This window comes from Balaenoptera ricei, chromosome 1, assembly GCF_028023285.1.
Source record: "Balaenoptera ricei isolate mBalRic1 chromosome 1, mBalRic1.hap2, whole genome shotgun sequence".
Classification (NCBI taxonomy): Eukaryota; Metazoa; Chordata; class Mammalia; order Artiodactyla; family Balaenopteridae; genus Balaenoptera; species Balaenoptera ricei.
In genome coordinates, this window is record NC_082639.1 from 18,555,000 (window position 1) to 18,575,121 (window position 20,122).

General features: G+C 48.2%; 1 protein-coding gene across 7 annotated transcripts; it reads right to left on the reverse strand.

Moving 5' to 3' along the window:
• Window positions 1–117: 117 nt before the first annotated feature.
• Window positions 118–17,701, reverse strand: HMGCL (3-hydroxy-3-methylglutaryl-CoA lyase). Of its 7 annotated transcripts, none has more exons than XM_059915931.1 (10): window positions 17,597–17,673; window positions 15,578–15,728; window positions 12,826–12,909; window positions 10,898–11,005; window positions 10,086–10,181; window positions 7,296–7,444; window positions 4,919–4,982; window positions 3,276–3,464; window positions 1,797–1,922; window positions 118–793 (listed from the first exon to the last, which is right to left on the reverse strand). In XM_059915931.1, exons 4-10 carry the CDS (start codon window positions 10,985–10,987, stop codon window positions 692–694), a joined length of 816 nt encoding a protein of 271 aa, XP_059771914.1. In that variant the 5' UTR covers window positions 10,988–11,005; window positions 12,826–12,909; window positions 15,578–15,728; window positions 17,597–17,673; the 3' UTR covers window positions 118–691. The 7 variants fall into 7 exon arrangements, with proteins under 7 accessions (XP_059771914.1, XP_059771915.1, XP_059771912.1 ...); XM_059915932.1 differs by lacking the exon at window positions 17,597–17,673 and adding an exon at window positions 16,850–17,558; XM_059915929.1 differs by lacking the exon at window positions 15,578–15,728 and having other exon boundaries at window positions 17,597–17,701.
• Window positions 17,702–20,122: the final 2,421 nt, after the last annotated feature.

Genomic DNA, 20,122 nt, shown 5'->3' on the forward strand with positions numbered 1-20,122 from the left:
GAGAAAATTCAGAGATTAATAAACTGAAGTCTATGTTTTCCTCTTAGAGGAAATGTAAAGATGCTTTATTCCCTCTCCCCTATGTACACGCATCTGCACAACAGAACACTGGAATGGTTATGTCATTAAACCTTTAATTACGTAAGCTGTTTTCAACAATCATGTTCGAAGTGGAGATTTTCCAGAGGTGCTGGAGTTGGCAGGTGGCCACACCACAGCTCAGCCCTCACCCCTTCACCAAATGCCCTCTGCCAGCTGAGGAAAAAACTCCTCCCTGCCCCTTTGCCCTACAAAGTCAGCGAGCGATGGCCCCAAGGATATGGCAGCATCAAGCTGTGTAGAGTGGCCAACTGGCAGGTTTCACCCAGAGATGAGACTTGAGGATCAACCCAAGTCAGAGAATTGGGTTCCCAAGTGCCCTCAGGCATCCAACTCCTGGGCCTTTGGGTCCATGGTGAAGGGAGACCTCCAGCTGCCCAAGCCTCTCACTCATCCTCGGGTCAGGCAGGGAGGGCCTGAGGCCGGGCAACTCCAGTCCACCTCCTTTCCGCCAGGAGAGACCTAGGTGCAGAGCTGGCAGTGAGGTGCCTACTCCTGTTGATTTCATTCCCATTTCCACATGCCCATCTGTGAGTCATCCACACATGTCCCTATTCCCACACAGTCCCCAGGGCTTCGGGGGGCAAGGGGCTCACAGTTTACAGGTAGCCTGAGCCACTTTGGAGCTGGTTCTTCTGTTCAAGGCTTGACAGATAAAGGCCCCAGCTTCCAGGAGCTTCTGGAGGTTCACACCCTTTGAGAAACAAGTTAGAGGATGCAGTAAGTCACGACATGCCCTCAACACCCAGGGAAACATCAGACTGGACAGAAAACTGTGTGAGGGTGAAGACAACCAGGCTCTCGTTCCTCTGACGACGGGATACCCGCTGCCTGTGAGGTGGTGTCCTCGTGGCACGTGGGGTTCCCCTCTGACTGCCCTCAATGTGTGAAATGGTTTGTAGCGCCGCCACCAGGGGAGGGAGCTCAGTAGTCCTGTGTGGTTCTCCAACTCCAGGGTCTAGCACAGGCCTGGCCCACAGTGGTCAGACACTGAATACTGAAGTAAGGACCGTGAGGTAGAGAGAAACAGGAGTAAAAACACCAACTAAAAGGGCCACACTGAAAACCTTGATAACAATAGCTCCTATTTACTGATGCGTACTATCTGCTTAGCTCTGGGCCAAGCATTCCACATTTTCTTATGCTCATAATAACTCTGTGAGATAGGTGCTGTTATTATTCCCATTTCTTAGGCCCAGAGCGGTGAAGTAATCTGTCAGGTCACACAGCCTGTGAGTGACAGGACTAGGTTTTAAACCCAGTTCTGTCTAATCCAAAAGCACAGATGCTACACTGCTTCCAACCCACACTGAGGGCCCTTACTGACTCCGGCAGAGCCCTGCGGGGCTAATTCTACTGTCCTCATTTTTCAGAGAACAAAACAAAGGTCCAGAGGAAACTGACTCGTTTCAGGTCATGGCTTTACTCTTTCAGGGCTCTTTCCCTACACCCCGGTGCCTACTCAGACTGAACCATCAGACTCACACTGAGGGCCTGCCTTCTCGTGGCCTCCATCTGCCACGCTCTGTTATCCCAAAACATATGACAGAACGGCCCTAATCTCTTGGCACCCTTCTCTTAACTGCACCAGCACCACCACAAAAACCCTGAACAAACCCAGCAGCTTCTGTCCTCCGGCTTCAGGCAGAGCTCTGGTCAGTTCAGGGCTGTCGCCACCAGGAGGCAGGTGGCATTACCGTGTGAACGCCCAAGCCGGCCAGCATGTAGACCAGGTCCTCGGTGGCCAAGTTTCCCGATGCTCCGTGTGCATAGGGACAGCCTCCAAGTCCCGCCACAGAAGAGTCCACGACGCTCACTCCCATCTGCAAACAAGGATGGTGAAACACGGCTGTCACTGTGGGGACCAGAGCCTACAACGCCGGTTCTTGTAAACCTACCATCTGCTGCCTGAAATTCTTTGGCTTATGATTCTGTCGACGTGAAAATCCCACTGAAAGAAACTGTTCCTCTTTTTAGTTCCTAAAACAGTGTGAGTCTTTTATGCTACACTGTTTCCTCTGCCAGGAATATCTATCCTCCTTCCTTTCATGGGTGACTCCTCACCTTCTCCTTCGCAGCCTAAAAGCCACCTCCTCAGAGGGGCCCTTCCCGATCACCGACCTAAACTAACCCTCTCCCACTGTTGAGGTTTCAGACCCCTGTTGCTTCCTGTGTTCACTCACCCACCCCCGCTCCCTCACCCCACGTCAAGCCTCTAACCCCACGGGGGCCTATCCCGTTTCCCTAGGTCAGTCGCTCCCACTTTCCTAAGATGACTGTTTCACTTTTCCTCTCTCCTTAAACCTCAACTCTGAGAAGACAGACCCAGAAGGTAATAGAATCATCTGGCTTAAAGACATGAGCCTCAAGGAGGTAATGTGAGAGCTAAAAAGAGGGGAAAAAATAAGGTGGCCCAGGATTGCTCTAGCTAACCTAAAGACAACCGGCTAGACTTAGACTATCACTACAGCAAGGCAGCCTGTGGTCAGACACTCGGAATTTTCCGTCTAAGGGGCTGCTGGGCCATGGGACCCTCATTCTGGGCCAGCCCGCAAGAAGCAAGCCTCAAAAGAAACCCAATCTGAGGTCTGAGTCCAATCTTTGGGGAACAGCATTAAAGGTTCTCCCTCTGCGTGACCTCTGCCTGCCTCCCTCCCTCCCTCCCTCCCTCCTTCCTGCCTGCTCTCGCTACACACAGGCACATGCACTTGCACTCACAGCCCTGTGTGCCAGGGCGGGGCCAGGGCACCTGAGTCCTCCCTGACCCCACCTTAGTCTTAAAATGCAGTGCTGCCTGGTCACCTTTCCGCTTCCCTTTTTCAACTGCTTAACTTCTTCGTGTCCTTCAGGCCTCCCCTGGCGAATCCTCCCTGACCTCCCCAGCTGGGACTGGGGCCTTCCCAAGCCCCATGCTTCCTCCCTGCGTGGCATCTGTCACAATGCATTAGGATTATCACCTGATTCTCGACTGTCTCTCCTAACAGACAGATGCAGGCACTTTCAGGGCAGGGTCACATGTTTGTGTCCGCCATGGCCAGCCTGCGGCCTGGCACACAGGTGTGGGCCTTCAGCACAGTGAACGCTTGCTGAAAGAATAAATGAAACATAGCTGTCCTGCCACCATACCCTTTGGGAGAATGGACATGTGCCTCTATTCTGGGACATGCCCTGATTACCTGCAGGGCCATCAAGGTGTTGGCCAGGGCCTGGCCATAGGTGTCATGGCAGTGGACAGCCAGGGCAGCCACTGGCACCTCATGCATGACAGCGGACAGCATATCCTTCATGGTCCCGGGAGTGCCCACGCCAATGGTGTCCCCCAGAGAGATCTCATAGCAGCCCACCGAGTACATCTTCTTGGCGACCTGGGGAAACAAGCAGGCGCTTGGAGGACCCCCGATTCCTCAAGCCAGGGGTCCTTGGCCTACGCAGAACACCTCCACGTCTGAGACACTAAATTCCTATCAGACCACAGACTCCTTACAACTTCATGAGTGGGAATGATAATCCTCCTTCTACTCATCAGGAGACTGGGACGTAAGGAGCAGAGCCGGCCACTGGGTGCAGGCCCTGGGGCCCCAACCCCTGTGCTTTCCTCCCGCGCGTGTCTCAAACTCCATCCACTCCTTCACTTACCACCTTCACACACTGTGTCAGACCCAAGGACCAGAATCAGTAGAATTGATTCCTTTCGCATAGCTCTATCCTTGGTAGGAAGATGTGTGAAACATGGGTCTGAGGTGCTAGTTATATATTTTTAAGGGAAGTACCTAACTACTAAAATTTTTAGAAGCGCACCTGTCCACCCCTAAAATCACTGTAGAACCAGAGAGTATACGCCCCACCCGGGGAGGTGCTGCTGCACACTGTTCCGCTGGAGAAGCGGGAGGAAGCGGGAGGTGGGGTCAGGGACATGGTGGTGCTCAACGGCGGTCTGCTGGATAAAGAAACCGGTGCGCCCCCTCCGCGGCCGCCCATGTGGGCAGAAAGACCAGGAGCCATGGCAGCCAGCGGGCAGCAGAGGGTGGAGCCAAAGGGGCAGGCTTGGGAGTGACGCGACGCTGGACGTGACCACTTCTGCTGCTCACTAGCTACGGGGCCTTGGCCACGGACCTAACCTCCCTGAGCTTCAATTTCTGCTTCTGAAAAACAATGACGAGCCTTTGCAGGGATACAGGCAGGACTGGCGGCCACAGGAGGCTGAGATTCTGGACGAGAGCAGCCACTCTCAATAAGCAGTTGCTACTGTCACCAATGCTCACTTCTGGGTGCTGCCTGGTGTGTGGGAAGAGCAAGAGGGCTTTAGAGGTAAGCAGATGGGGGTTGAGACCTGGTTTCACCATTTGCAACCTGCCTGGCAAGTTAGTCTCAGTTTCCTCAACTGTAAAATGGAATAACAATAACACCAAATTTGCTGGGTGGCTTTGAGGACAAAATGACGTAAGTTCTTGGGTTGGTCATTTCCCGCCCTGTGTTCTTCTCAGAGGATGTCAATGGCCTCTCCAGCCACTACAAGGAACCCCTCTGCAGAGGATTCTCACCTCACATCACCGGTCCACTGACCAGACTGGAAACTGAGTCAGGGGCTTTCACCCTGGGGTAGAGGGCAGGGGCTTCAGAGACTCCATGCCAGGCCAGGAGGTGGCCCTCCAGGGGTGAGTGCAGGGCTGTGCTCTCAGAGGGGCTTAATGAAGGAGCTGGGCAAACAAATGAAATCCGTGACCCACCATGAAAGTGTGGCGAGAGCAACCTACGCACTCAGGGGCAGGCACGGGAGCCAACCCTCAGGAAATCCCGCCCCCCCCCCCCCCCAACGCACCTCAGCTACTTTGGCCGGGGAGATCTTCCCTTCGTAAGGGCATCCAAGCACACAGGAGACGTACCTGTGGGAAAACAGGGAGGACTGGTGTCAATGGCCCCGGGCTCTCTGGCCAGCAGAGCTGGGGCAGGGTGGCTGCTTGACACACGTCCCTGGTTAGCCTGCACCCAAACCTGCAGCCAGGCAGGAGGCCAAGGGCTGGGTGGAAGGCTAATGCAATGCTGGTGAGCCGGACGAAGGCACTGCTGCTCAGTGCCAGGAGGGGCCAGCGCAGTGCCACAGCAGGGAAGAAACTAACAGGCCTGTAGTTCAGGAAGCAGGCGACACACAGAGAGGCAGCCAGAGATCAACCAAGGAGGAGGAGAAGCTGAAGAGGGCAATATGGGCAGCCAGCTGAGCCGCACAGAGTGGGGCCACGCTCGGGAGAGGACCAAGGACGGATGAAACCAAAGCGGGAACAAAAAAGCTGGGCCAGCCAAGGGCCAAGGGATCGGCTGCTCCGGTTGAGTGGCCAGAGGGTTCCAACACTCATTTATTCAACTGATATATACCGAGCTGCCCACAGCGTGCCAGGCACTGGGGAAGCGCAGTGAGCAAGACTGAAAAGATCCCCACCGCCACGGAGCTTAAGGTTTCAAGTTAGGGAGACAGCCGGTAAAAAAGTGATCTAATAAGGGAAGGAGATAATCTCAAAAAGTGATGTGCTATGAAGGAAAGACAAGGGAAGTGTGACAGAAGCAACCAGAGGAGGCCAACAACAGTAGGATGGCCCAGGAAGACCTCTGTGAGAACGCGAAGCTGGAGCTGAGATGGGGGGAGAGCCGTGCTCCAGGCAGAGAGAAGAACCAGCGTAGAGTCCCTGAGACCGAAGAGTAGGTGTGTTCAAGACACAGAATAAAGGACAAAACAGCTGAGGTATGGGCAGCAAGGGGCAAAGAAGTACAACATGAGGTTGGAGAGGAGGCCACCGGCCTGATCATGGGGTCTTGAGAGTTACGGTGAGGAGTCCGGATCTTGAGTGTAGCCAGCTTCTATGTCCACCCACCCCATTCAGGCTGAGGCTCCATTAAAACCTTTTAGAGTCTTACAAAGTACTCTGCATATTATGAGGCATAATAAATGTCTGCTGGATAAATAAATTTCAGACTCAAACATCTCAGTGTATTTTTCCATCTTAATCCTTCTTCTTACTCTCCAATCACTGCTGAGCACAGAAAAGCTAAAGAAATACTGAGGAAAGAGCACAGGCTTGGGAGTCAGGAAGACCTGATATGCCCTTGCTTCCCCATCCATCTATCCGCCCGTCGGTTCCTGAGCACCTACTATGTGCTAGGCCCAGAGCTGGGAGAGGGAGTACAGCAGGGACTGAGGTGGGCTCTGCCCTCACGGAGAGCACAGTCTAGTGGGGGATGGGAGGCAGAGGGGAATTTAACAAGCAGGTAAGTGCTTTGTTAGAGGATGTTCAGGGGACTCTGGGAGCCCAGAGGAGGGACACCAACTCCGCCTAAGGGAACAGAAAGCTTCTTGGAGAAACTGGCATCCATGAGAGGACCTGAAGATGAGCAGGAATTAGCCCTGACAAGTAGGATGTAGAAGGAAGAGTGTTCTGAGTCTACAGAAAGCACGTACAAAGGCCCAGAGGCAGGAGAGAACTGGGCCATGTGACAAATGGAAAGAAATTCCAGTTGGCTGGAATGCAGTGTGCTGAGGAAGCAGGGCCAGAAGAGGGACGTGAGCAACGAGGCTGCAGAGAGTGACAGGGGCTGAAAAACGCAGGAGCTTGTAAACCATGTTGAAAAGTCTGGAGTTGGTGAGTCACTGACAGGTTTTTAACCAGGGAGTGATGTGATCAGATGTGCACTTCTGAAACAGCGTTCTGGCTGCAGTTTGTTGTGTGACCTCACAGCAGACTCTTCATCCTTCCCGAGCCGTAGTTTTGTCATCTGGAAGTGGGGACAGAGGCCTCCTTGCTGGGCGACTGTGAGGCTACAATTAGATAATACATGGACAACGTCTGGCACTACTGCTATTAAAGATGTGATGTCGGAGACATCTTAGAGGCCGAGGGGATTCCTCAGGGAGGTGTGAAGAGTTGGTGGTGGAGCCAGGATTAAACTGACCTCCACAAACCCTGCTTAGTGTCTGTCCTGCTAGATTCCTCTGGTGAACTGACCCAAAAATCAGGTTTGGGGAAAGCACTTGCCAGGATTTCTTCTGACCAAATTTACTTGGGAAAAGATGTCTGGGTGTGGAGCTTGGGCTGCCTGCACCCAGGATAAGGAGTCTGTGAGGGATGGTCGCTGGAGCTGGAGCCTGGCCCTAACCAGAATGGTACTGAGGAAATAGAGAGAGGCAGCAGCAATGTGGTCAGACTCACCCCCGCACAGGGATACTGGCCGCCCGAGCTGCCTTCAGGATTTCGTCAAACCGCCGCACGCTCTCATCTATGGAGCAGTTGATGTTCCTCTTGCTGAAGAGCTCGGAGGCAGCTCCAAAGACAGCCACTTCCTTGGCTCCGGCAGCAACCTGCCAACAGCCAGGTGAATTCCTTTCAGCACTTTTCTCTTCAAGGAACACCCACACAGAGTGGCAAAAACCTTTGTCTAATGGTGAGTTTTATGATATATGAATATTATAAGTTGAATTGTGTCCTTCCCAAAAAGACATGTTGAAATGCTGACCCCCAGTACCTCAGAACGTGACCTTGTTTGACAATAGGGTCATTGTAGGTGTAATTAGTTAAGATGAAGTCATCTTAGTCCCTCTTCCCTTATACGATTGCGCCCATGTGAAGACAGACACAGAGGAAAGGCCAGCGAAGGTGGAGGCAGATACTGGAGAAACGCACCTACAAGCGGAGGAACACTGAGGATTGCTAATCATCACCAGAAACTAGGAGAGAGGCGTGGAAAGATTCTCTCTCAGAGCCCTCAGAGGAACCAACCTGGACTTCCCTGGTGGCGCAGTGGTTAAGAATCCGGCTGCCAATGCAGGGGACACAGGTTCGAGCCCTGGTCCGGGAAGGTCCCACATGCCACGGAGCAACTAAGCCCGTGAGCCACAACCACTGAGCATGCGCTCTAGAGCCCACGAGCCACAACTACTGAGCCCACACACCTAGAGCCCACGAGCCACAACTACTGAGCCCGTGCACCACAACCACTGAGCCCACGTGCCTACAGCCCATGGTCTGCAACAAGAGAAGCCACCGCAATGAGAAGCCCGTGCACTGCAACAGAGAGTAGCCCCTGCTTGCAGCAACTAGAGAAAGCCCACGCGCAGCAACAAAGACCCAACGTAACCAAAAATAAATACATAAATAAATTTTAAAAAAAAGAAGGAACCAACCCTACTGACACCTTGATTTAGGACTTCTAGCCTCCAGAACTGTGAGAGAATACATTTCTATTGTTTTAAGCCACCTAGTTTTTTCATATTTTATAATGGCAGCCCTAGGAAATTAATACAGGGAATTATATCTCAATAAAAAAGAAGACTTGGCCTCCCCCAAGGACCAACACTGCTGCTGCCGTCGCCACCCTGGAAGTCACTCTTTTTTTTTTTCAAGTCGTAAATTTTTTAATTCTAGAAAAGAGAAATCCCATTCACACATCACAGGTGGGAAAGTAAACTAATAGACCATTCTGCAGAAAAAACTGACAATACTTAACAATTTTGTTTCAAAAGTACATATCTTAGAGAAATTCAATTTACAAATGCAAACAAGGAGGCATAAACAAAGGCGTTCACTACATCACTGTTATAATGAATAGAGGGGAAAAAATCTAAAAATCTACCAATAGGGAGATACGTAAATAATGGAGCCGCTACATTGCTAGTTCAGCGGATACACTATGGAACTCAATTACGTAAAGTAACAAAAGCAAGTTTTCATTATATTCTACTCCCTCTTGAAACCTCACCAAGGATTTTTTTAATGCATTCTTTTTTTTAAAAATTTATTTTATTTATTTATTTATTTTTGTCTGCATTGGGTCTTTGTTGCTGTGCGCAGGCTTTCTCTAGTTGTGGTGAGCTGGGGCTACTCTTCGTTGCAGTGTGCAGGCTTCTCATTGAAGTGGTTCTCCTGTTGTGGAGCACAGGCTCTAGGCGCACAGGCTTCAGTAGTTGTGGCACATGGGCTCAGTAGTTGCAGCTCGCGGGATCTAGAGTGCAGGTTCAGTAGCTGTGGCGCACAGGCTTAGTTGCTCCACGGCATGTGGGATCTTCCCGGACCAGGGATCAAACTCGTGTCCCCTCTCTACTTGGTGACTGAACACAAATGTCTTTTATTTTAGGTGTTGAATAAAGCACTGATTTTGTGGAATTTGTGCTAAAATCACTGGCAAGACTTTTTTCTTCAAAACAATCTAGTAAGATTTCCAGTATATTCCTGCCTTGCTCCATATTAATGTCAGGTGCCCTGGAAGGTCGGCAAAATCTTCTACTATAGTCATTTTTGAGAAGATCCAGCCCCCACGCGGCCATGTTCCGGCCCGGCTCAGCCCACGCAGGGGTTGGGGGCGGAAGTCCACACAGGCCGCAGCTCCAGGCAGCCCAGCGAGGACGGAGTCACCCGAAGAGCAGCCAGGCGGAAACCCAGTAGCACCTTAAGCGAAAGACGGCGGGAGATGGCGGGAACTAGGGAGCCGCGACCCAGCCTGGAAGTCACTCTTAAAAGAAGCTTTTTGCCTAAATTCGGAATCAACATCTCCAATGACGTTCTCATGTAAAATTATAAGAAAGTTGACAGATATTAGCAACTACCTTTAACTCCTGTGAGGAGCTCGATCACCTTTCTTTAAAGAGGACATGGGCAATAACAACAAGAGCTAACGTTCATTAAGCACTCATCTTCTACCAGGCTCTTACTAAGCAACTCATGTGCATCCTATCTTCTGAAATCCTCACAATGTTAGGTACCATCATTAACCTTATTTTATAGGCAGAACCTGAGGCTCAAAGACGTTTAGCAGCTTGTCAAGATCAGAGAGCTGCGAGTGGCAGGGCCAGAACCGCCCCCAGGTCTGTCTGACGGTGCCCATCACCGCTGGAGACAAGTCCTTCAAACAGACATCTTGGGACAGGGACTGAGCCCAGGGACAAGACAGAGGCCATATGCCATCAATCTCATTTCAGGGGCCCCCACCAAAAACAAGTCTCTTACCGCTGCCTGGAAGCCTTTGAAATTTGGGGTCAGCACTGGGTAGCTGATGCCAGGAAATTTCTGGATGCCCTTCATGACTTCAGCATGGTCAGCCATCTGAGAGCCAAAGGAGACACTGCCAAGTCACCACCAAGGGCAGGCAGAGAGTTCAGGTAGAGAAAACCGTTTTAGCACAAAATCTCTGTTCTCCAGGACCCCTGGAGAATGAGTCCTTTTGCAGAGCTGAGTCTCCCCAATGCTTTTACTATCTGTTTGACTGCTGATGAGCGAGAAGGCTCCTTGGCATGGGTGAGATCCCCAGTTTCTCCATATGGCCAACACTGTCAGCTCTACATAAGGAGTAAGAGCAGCAATGGTACTTGTAGCCATTTGCTGAGAATGTGCTCCGAGCCCGGCACTGTGCTCAGCTGTCATCTAACTCAGTTGGAACAGGATCTTTCTTCCCACTTGACTATCTCTGTGAAGCAGGAGTCGCCAGTCTTTCCCCTTCACAAACGCAGAAGCCACACCTCTAGACAGGCCTAGAGATTCTAGACTTCTTAGAGCCAGAAGAGACCTGAGAGGTCCTCTTGAAGCTGGTGAGGGGAAGGCCTCACCAAGCTCACCACGAAAGTCGGGGCAGAGCCAAGACTGAATCCAAGCCACCTGCCTCCCGGGGCATGCTCTTTTGCTGCACATGCTACTAAGAAGCACAGAGAGCTCTCAAAGCCAGAGACCTGGAAACCTACGTTCCTGACTTCTACTGACTTCCAGGGCAAGTGCAAAACTTTATATCCCTCTCATCTGAGACATGCCTGAGGGCTGGGGCTCACCTGGGGAACCCATTTGGGAGACACAAAGCTGGTGGCTTCTATAACAGGGAGTCCTGCTTCGGAAAGCATGTCTATCAGTTTGATTTTCATTGGAGTAGGTATAATATTCTGTAATGCAGAGAAAAACCAGAAAAGACAGGTTGGCAAAGTCAGTAATAAAATGGTCTCAGAATGCAGTCTGTTAGTTCAAAGCTTTTACTACAGCAAGCACTTCACTATCTCAACTTTCAAACACTAACATGAATTCACATGTAATCCTAGCCAACAGGTGCAGAACAAGGCTTGTCTTCGAGTTCTACAGATAGCATTTTGCAGTGGAAGCAGTTTCTCACTTGAAAATGAGTTAATACTGACATGGAAACAATATTTTCCTGTCATACAGGCTTTTAAACTAAATTTTTATTACTTTATGACCCCACCATAAACAAATTGCCATGGCCTGAAAGGGCAGAGATGACTAACCTTCTGGGTCCTATGAATGTGGCCTCCAAAGGGTCACACTCTCCCCCTTCCGTCTCTCAGCTGGCACAGGATCTCACCCTCACATGATCAGCCTACTGCTTCTCTCTTTCCCTCCCTCACCATGTCTAGCTGCTCACCAGACTCTGTGGACTCCTATCTCCAAATCTACCATCATTATCCCATGTATGTTACGGCATGGTCACAGTCACTCTACCAATTCATCCCACACAGGAATCCTTCTAAAGCACAGTCTCCATTATCTCACTCTCCTGCTCAAAAGCCTTCCATGGCTCCCTAGTACTTACAGGATTAGGTCAAAAATCCTAAAAACTCCAAGTCCTTCTCGCCAGGCCCTTCCACCCCCAATTTCTCTCCCACTGCTTTAATTTAATCTATTCCACAAGTAATTTTTGAGAGCCTTCTATGTTCCAAGGATTGTGCTAGGAGCTACAGATACAGTGGTAAGCAGAACAGACATGATCCTGTCCTCAGAGAGCTTACAGCTTATTGCTTCCAACCAACACTCACTATTAAAGGTAGGCTGATCATGCTTTTAAAAAAAATTTTTTTAAAGAGGTTTTCTTATTGAAATAAAATAATTAATACATGATTATTTCAGAAAAACATGGCAAAAACAAAAGAAAACCACCCTTAAAACCTCCCAGAGATAACACTCTCAATACCCTGATAGGTAACTTTCTAGATCTGTGCAGTCCAATACATTAGACATAAGCCATACGTGGTTATTTAAATTTAAATTAATTAAAATTACATTAAAAAATTCAATTCCCCAGCCACACTAGTCACATTTCAAGTGCTCAACAGCCCCAAGTGTCTAGTGGCTACTGTCTGGGACAGCTCAAGCCTAGAACACTTGTGTCTTCACAGGAAGTTCTATTGGACAGCACTGTTCTATGATCCTTTTCTAGGCAGATGCTCCCACACATATATAAACTTTTTTGTTTCTTACACAAAAGTATAAGATTAAATATATATATAGACACTATCTTATAATCTGATTACATCTTAATATACTCCTATATTATTAACGGCTTCACAATATTCCATTTTATGAAGTCATTAATGTATTTGAGTTATCTTTCCCCTACTGAACACTTAGGTCGTTTCCAACTGTTCTGCTGTTACAACAGGGTTTTAAGGAACATCCGCAAGGCTAAGTCTTTGCATGTGACTTTCATGACTTCCTTTGGACAAATCCCCTTACGTGCAATTGCTGGATCAAAGGCACGCCCTCACCTTCCCTCTGCACTCCTGCAGCGCTTACCATCCACCCCACCCCCCCACAGGGCCTTAAGGTGGACCTGGGGTCACAACACTTGTGCCTGAACTGTCACAGGTGCCTGCCTGGCCTCCCCGACCCGGCCCTAAGTTGGGTATACTTCTGCACCCACCACATGGAACGCTCAATGCCTGCAAAAACTTTTTTGGTTGATTTCCATCCTTACCTTTTCATTTTGTAGTCCGTCTCGGGGACCAACTTCCACAATTTTCACTCGCTTTGGGAAAGTACCCACAGATGAGGTGCTAACCTTTGGTTTAAAAGAGGAAACAAAAAGTAACAGGAGGAAATTGTCACAATTCTCCAGGGGGGCAAATCTGAAAGAATGTATCCATCTTCACTAATACTGAGACAAGAAGCAGTATTTCTCACCCTTTAATTCACATTCGCTCTGTTTCAGAATCAAGAACAAAAAAAAAATTTCACTTAGAAACAGGAATAGAGTAAGACAGCAGTCCCCAACCTTGTTGGCACCAGGGACTGGTTTCGTGGAAGACAATTTTTCCACGGACTGTGTGTGGGGGGAGGGGATGGTTTCGGGACGATTCAAGCACATTACATTTATTGTGCATTTTATTTCTATTATCATTACATTGTAATATATGATGAAATAATTACGCAACTCAACATAATGCAGAATCAGTGGGATCCCTGAGCTTGTTTTCCTGCAACTAGATGGTCCCATCTGGGGGTGATGGGAGACAGTGACACTTGAAGTGTGTTGCTTATGTCCAGTCTACTCCGTAAGATGCAGCTTGTCACTTGCCACTCACTGATAGGGTTTTGATATGAGTCTGCAAGCAACCGATTTATTATGGTCTCTGTGCAGTCAAACCTCTCTGCTAATGATAATCTGTATTTGCAGCCGCTCCCCAGTGCTAGCATCACCGCCTCAGCTCCACCTCAGATCATCAGGCATTAGATTCTCACAAGGAGCGAGCAACCTAGATCCCTCACGTGTGCAGTTCACAGTAGGGTTTGCGCTCCTATGAGAATCTAATGCCACTGCTGATCTGACAGGAGGCGGAGCTCAGGCGGTAATGGGAGTGATTCGGAGCGGCAGATGAAGCTTCGCTCACTTGCCCACCGCTCACCTCCTGCTGTGCGGCTCGATTCCTTACAGGCCACAGGCTGATGCTGGTCCATGGCCCGGGGGTTGGGGACCTCTGGAGTAAGTGATTCATGCTCCCAGTACAGGGCCATTTCCAACTCTCCTTTAGTCCAGACCCATTTCCAACCGCCTGACAGTTGAGCATTTAGGTTTATATTTTAAATTATTTTTAAAAAATATTTATTTATTTAGTTGGTTGCGCTGGGTCTTAGTTGTGGCTCGCTGGCTCCTTAGTTGTGGCATGTGGGCTCCTTAGTTGTGGCTCGAAGGCTCCTTAGTTGTGGCATGCATGTGGGATCTAGTTCCCTGACCAAGGATCGAACCCTGGCCCCTGCATTGGGAGCGTGGAGTCTTAACCACTGTGCCACCAGGGAAGTCCCTAGGTTGTTTTTTTTTTTTAACGTGATGATCCATTTATTTATTTATTTATTTATGGCTGTGTTGGGTCTTCGTTTCTGTGCGAGGGCTTTCTCCAGTTACAGCAAGTGGGGGCCACTCTTCATCGTGGTGCGCGGGCCTCTCACTATCGCGGCCTCTCTTGTTGCGGAGCACAGGCTCCAGACGCGCAGGCTCAGTAACTGCGGCTCACGGGCCTAGTTGCTCCGTGGCATGTGGAATCTTCCCAGACCAGGGCTCGAACCCGTGTCCCCTGCATCGGCAGGCAGACTCTCAACCACTGCGCCACCAGGGAAGCCCCCCTAGGTTGTTTTTTTAAACAAACCTATTTGCGCTCTCACAGATGTCCCCAAACAGAACTTTAATTTCTCCTAAAGCCCAGTCCGACTTGAGTCTTCCTATCTCAGTAAGAAGCATCCCATACACCCTGTTGCCTAAGCCAGAAACCTGACTCATTCCTTCCCCACTCACCATGGCCTATAAGATTCTTATCACCTGACTCCTGCCAATCTCCGTGAACTCATTACTGGTTCCTTCTGTTCTGCACCCACCCCTCAGATGGGTCACTATACTCCAGACCCACCAGCCTTTCTCCCACAGCAGGGCCTCAGGGCTTACAGTTCCCTCTGCCCAGGATGCTCTTCACCTGGCCCTTCCCATATCTGGCTCCCTCTCATCTTTCAGTCATAGATAGGCCCCTCTGACTACCCTTTGTAAAGTTGCCAATCCCCTCACCCTCATTATTTTCTATTTCAGGACTATAATTACATCCTGAGAGCACTGCAAATAATGCCTGCTCAATGATTCCTCCAGTAGAATGTATGCTCTGTGAGCGAGTTTGTCATAACCTCCACTTCCTCTCACGTTTGACATTGTGCTTGGCACAAAGGAGGCACTCATTAAATAGTTATTAAAACAACAAATAAATGCATGAAGAGCATACCTGCCCCAGAGGAGGGCAATTACTGAGTGTGGTGAGAAGTAGTCTTGGACTTTGTGGGGCTGTGGGGATGGACGGGGCTCTGTTCTCTTATAATCATAGGCTGGGTGATGACAAGGAGAGTGAGTCTGAGAGGAGATAAAACCTTCAGCAGTTGAAGACGTTAAAAAAAAGACCCCGAGTCTCCTCTGTATAAAGTCTGTCCTATATAAAGTCCTCTATAGGAAATCTCCCCTTCCCCACCACCACCGACTAATACAAGGTTTTTCTCCCCTCTTTCCTCTATTCTTCTTAGTACTACTTAATACTGTTTAAATTAATTACATTTTACCAGATTTGCTCTGGATAAACATATTGCAATGGGGCAAGGGGCGAGGGGTACTGGGAATCTGACAAGGATCCCAAATTCCTGCAACCCTTAAGGAAGGAAATATTCCCAGCTATGAATCAGCTGGAACTTAAACAACTCACCTGAACTGGCCTTGGTTTTAGCCAGCAAAGCTTCCTAGAGACTAAGGTGATGAGCCACTGAACTTCAGGAAGTCAACAGGCTAGGTTGGAAGGTCCCTGCAAGTTGAATCTCCCTCCAAAAGGGATGTTCAGCCTCCGCTGGTACATTACCCTAAAAGGATCGCACTGGAATGTAAGCTCCATGAGGCAGGGACTTTGTTTTATTCATTGTTATGTTTCTAAGGCCCTGCTACCTAATATGGGCTCAATAAATAACCAGTGAATGTTGTTGAAAGAAGGTAAAACCTGTTTCCAAGTTCCTTTTATGAGAACAGAATAAACTCAATTCTACTTCCTACCCCATAACAACTCTTCATATACTAACAACAAAACAAGTATTTACTATTATTGAAGCATTTACTATTTGCCAGGCACTTAGAAGAGCCTTTTACATATTAACCCATATCATCCTCTCAACAACCTTATTAGGTAGGAACTATTATAATCCCCACTTTACGGTGAGAAATCTGTAGTCCAAGGAGATTAAGTAATTTTCCCAAGGTCACATGGTTAGCTAGTCACTGAGCTCATATCTGAACTCAGCAGTGTGGATCTAGAGCCTATGCTCTTAACCCCTAGGCCATGTTGCCTCTGTCACCCTTCGGTCCCCCCCGCCCCGGTCTTCTCTCGCCTTGGTTAAACACCCAGTTCATTCCCTCTGTAAAGTTCTGCATGGAAATAATCCCCTCTAACCACACAAATCCTGGGCCACAGCCTCCTGAGCTATGGTACCTATATCAACAGCTAAAACTGACTAAAGCCCAGTGCTAACTTCCAGACATCAGCACCTCATTTAGTCCCTACACGACAGGAACTATCACTATTCCAATTCCATAGAAGAGGAAACAGCCTCAGAAAGACCCCAAATCACACAGGTAGGAAGTGAGGAAGTTTGGATTTAACCGTCTGGTTCCGACATCAAGTCTGTGCAAGTTACCCCATGGAGGGAGGGCCTACTACCAGCATTTCATTACACCAGGAATTTTTTCAAATCACATTTACATCCACCATCTCATTTAATATTCTTAACTTTTCAAGTTGGACTTACTGGATTTATCTGCAATGAGCAATCGGTGGGGGAAGGTGGTCTAATAGACACTGAAGTGGTTTTCTGAGAGGGGCCCCTACTGCCAAGAGTGTAATTTTTACCAGTTTAAACTCCTCCTAAACTCTAAGGCAACAACTGAGCAATCACTTCCTAAGAGCTAGAACAATGTTAAATGCTTTACTTACGTTTTCCTTAATCTCCAAACCAACCCTGAGGTAACGTTTTTTCATGTCATGGATCAAGAAAACCGGGGTTTAGAGACCTGTCACTCAACCGAAAAAGTGGCTTCAGAACCACTGGGACATCTCAGCTCGAGCTTTTCCCAACACAATGTATTCAACCCTTTATACAATTAGGTCTCCTACACTTTCCTTCCACTCACTGAGCATGGGCGAGAGATGGAAACACCAGGATCAAACTGGCCCAAAGTACAATCACAAGGGAATCACAACTGGCCGCACGCGATCCAAGTCCTGCTCGGCAAGCTGGGATAGCTCGCCAAGCGTCCCCAAACGCGACAAGAGCTGGAAATGGAGACGGACGGAGGGGGATGACTGGCTTTTTCCTCTCGAACTGGCAGGGTAATCATGATTTTCCTTAATGAGGGACTTGAAGAAGTCTGAAGCTCAATTAGGAGACAGATGCCAGGGTCACCAGAAAGAGCCTTGGCCAGGGAATTAGGACGCCTGGGATGGCGACCCACGTCTCCACGACAAGGGCGAGTCGCTCCCCATCTCTGGGCCTCCGTTTCCCCATGCCCCTCAAGGGATTTGGACGGGTCAGAGAGGGTCCAAGATACCAAAGCCCTCCCAACCCTGGCCTGATGAGCTCTCCGGCTTCGCCTCTCAGAGGGCAGCCGCTATGGGCCACGTCCCCGACCCTGACCATCACGGTGCCTTCAGGAGCGCCCCTGGGCGGGCCGGGGCACTTACAGCCCGGAGGGACGCCGAGCCCACCAGTCTCCGCAGGAGCGCCTTCTTCACTGTCGCCATCTTGGCCCAGCTTCGCCGGCGGCAACCCAGCGGAGCCCCACGTGACCACCGACAGCCAGGTGGGCAGGGCCCCGCCTGTGGGGCGGGGCCTCTGGAGCGCCGTGGTGACGCCCTACGCTGGCTCCGTACCCGGTCTGTCTACGTTTTTATTTCTTCTGGGCAGTGTTTCCTTAGCCGTTGTTTATGCGCGCCCTTTGTGTGCCAGGCGAAGTGAGGCGCTAGGACTATAAAGATGAACAAAAACTAACCAAAGTCTCTAACTTAATGAGTTTGTAGTCTGGGAGGTGTGGGAAGACAGATATTAACAGTCACACGAATAGTTGTAGAATTACCTTCCGCATTAATAAGATGAAGCATTACTATTTGCCACGCGCTGTTCTGAGTTATTTGCATGTATTAACTCATTCATCACGATCTTCAGGACTTAAATGCAGGCAGTCGACTCCGGAGAGAGAAGCATCCTTTGATTGAAGAATGAGTAAAATTTACCCAGGTAAAGAGGATACAAGAAAAGCTTTCCAGACAGAGCATAGCATATGCAGAGGCCCCGAGGCAAAGAAATTGAATGCTCAGAGCAGTGGTTTTCAAAATGTGTGTTGTACCTCATTGGTAATAATATCAATTTAGTGGGTACTTTGTCAAAGAAATAGAATAGAAAATATCAGAGTGCATTGTATAAGTAGTAAAGCTAAGTACTGTACTGCTTTACAAAACTTTTGTTTGTTAATGCATAACAAACTAGGTTGCACTATAAAATAAAATCCTTTCTGTAGGCTGCAATTAGAAATGTTTGAAAACATTGTTTTAGAAAGATGAAAAGAAGGCCACAATGACTGGAGAGCCGGCAGGGAGTTAGAAGGAGTCTTCCTACTAAGATGGGAGAGATTGGCAGGGACTGTACCACAGGGCTTTGGAGAACACGTTAATAACAGCTATCTTAATAGCAATGATTTTGAAGGATTTTAAGCAGGAAGATACGATCAAATTTGCATTTTGTAAGTAGTCACTGTGGCTACTGGGTGGGTGGATATCCAGCTAGTACGTGCACTGACTGGCATTCTCAGGAGAGGCAGAGAAGTCCCTGTCCCTGTTTTCAAGGGACTCAGATTTTAGCTAGGGAGAGAACAAGACATGATATGTGTTTTGTTATGCTTCCACAGCACCAAAAATTTTCTCCATCATAACAGAGCACTACTGACAGAATCTTCAAGCGTGCAGCTAGAGGGCTGAACTTGACCCCAAAATACTAGCATGACATTTAAAATAAATATGACATTTGAGACTTGTACACTGAAAAGTACAAACCATTGCTGAAATTAAAGACGACATCAGTAAATGAAAAGATATCCGTGTTCATGAATTGGAAGATTTAATGTTGTTAGGATGTTAATACTACCCAAAAGTGGTCCACAGATTCACTGCAATCCCTATTTAAATCCCAGTGATGGTTTCGGCAGAAATAGAAAAAATAAAAAATCCTACATTTCATAAGGAATCTCAAGGACCTTGAATAGCCAACATGTTCTTTAAAAAAAGAACCAAGTTGGAGCACTCACACTTCCTGATTTCAAAACTTACTATGTTAATTAAAATGGTGTGGTACTGGCATAAAGGGGGACATATAGACCAATGGAAGAGAATAGAAAATCCAGAAATTAGCCCTTGCATATATGATCAAATAATTTTCAATAAGAATGCCAAGACCATTCAATGGGGAAAGAATAGTCTTTTCAACAAATGGTGCTGGGAAAATTGGATATCCACGTGCAAAAGAATGAAGTTGGATCCTTACCTGATGCCACATACAAAAGTTAACTCAAAATGGATCAAAGACTTTAACTGGTTGTTCACTGTGGTGCCCACAAGCCAGGTACATGGCTGGCACTAAGTAAATATTTACAGTAAGAGTAATACTAGCAAAGGTATGAGAGTCAGCCTAGGGTCACCTGCAGTTGGAATCTTATTTTAATTCAAGATGTGAGAAAAAGAACAACTGGAAAACTCCAAGTAAGTATAATGAAGGCCAAAATAAAAGGTAGAAAATTAAATGATATCGGGAAAAATGTTACAATAGAGAGGGAATCATCCAATTAAAAAAAAAAAAGAAAACTGGCTTTTTGAGACTAATAAAATTGACAACATTGTATAAGCACATTGATCACACACAAAAAAGCCATGAATAAAAGAAGAGGACAGAATTAAAGACACTGCACTGTTTAATATACAAATTTATGGACAATAAATCTGAAAACTTTGTTGAAATGGATTTCCTGGAATATTATAACTTTAAAAAGTGGTTTGAAAATAAAAGAATCTCCCCACATCCACTAGGATGGCTATAGTCAAAAAGACAGAAAATAAGTGTTGGTGAGGATGTGGAGAAATTGGAATCTTTATACATGACTATATAAATGGTGAATATAAATGGTGCAGCTGCTGTGGAAAACAGTTTGGTGATTCCTCAAA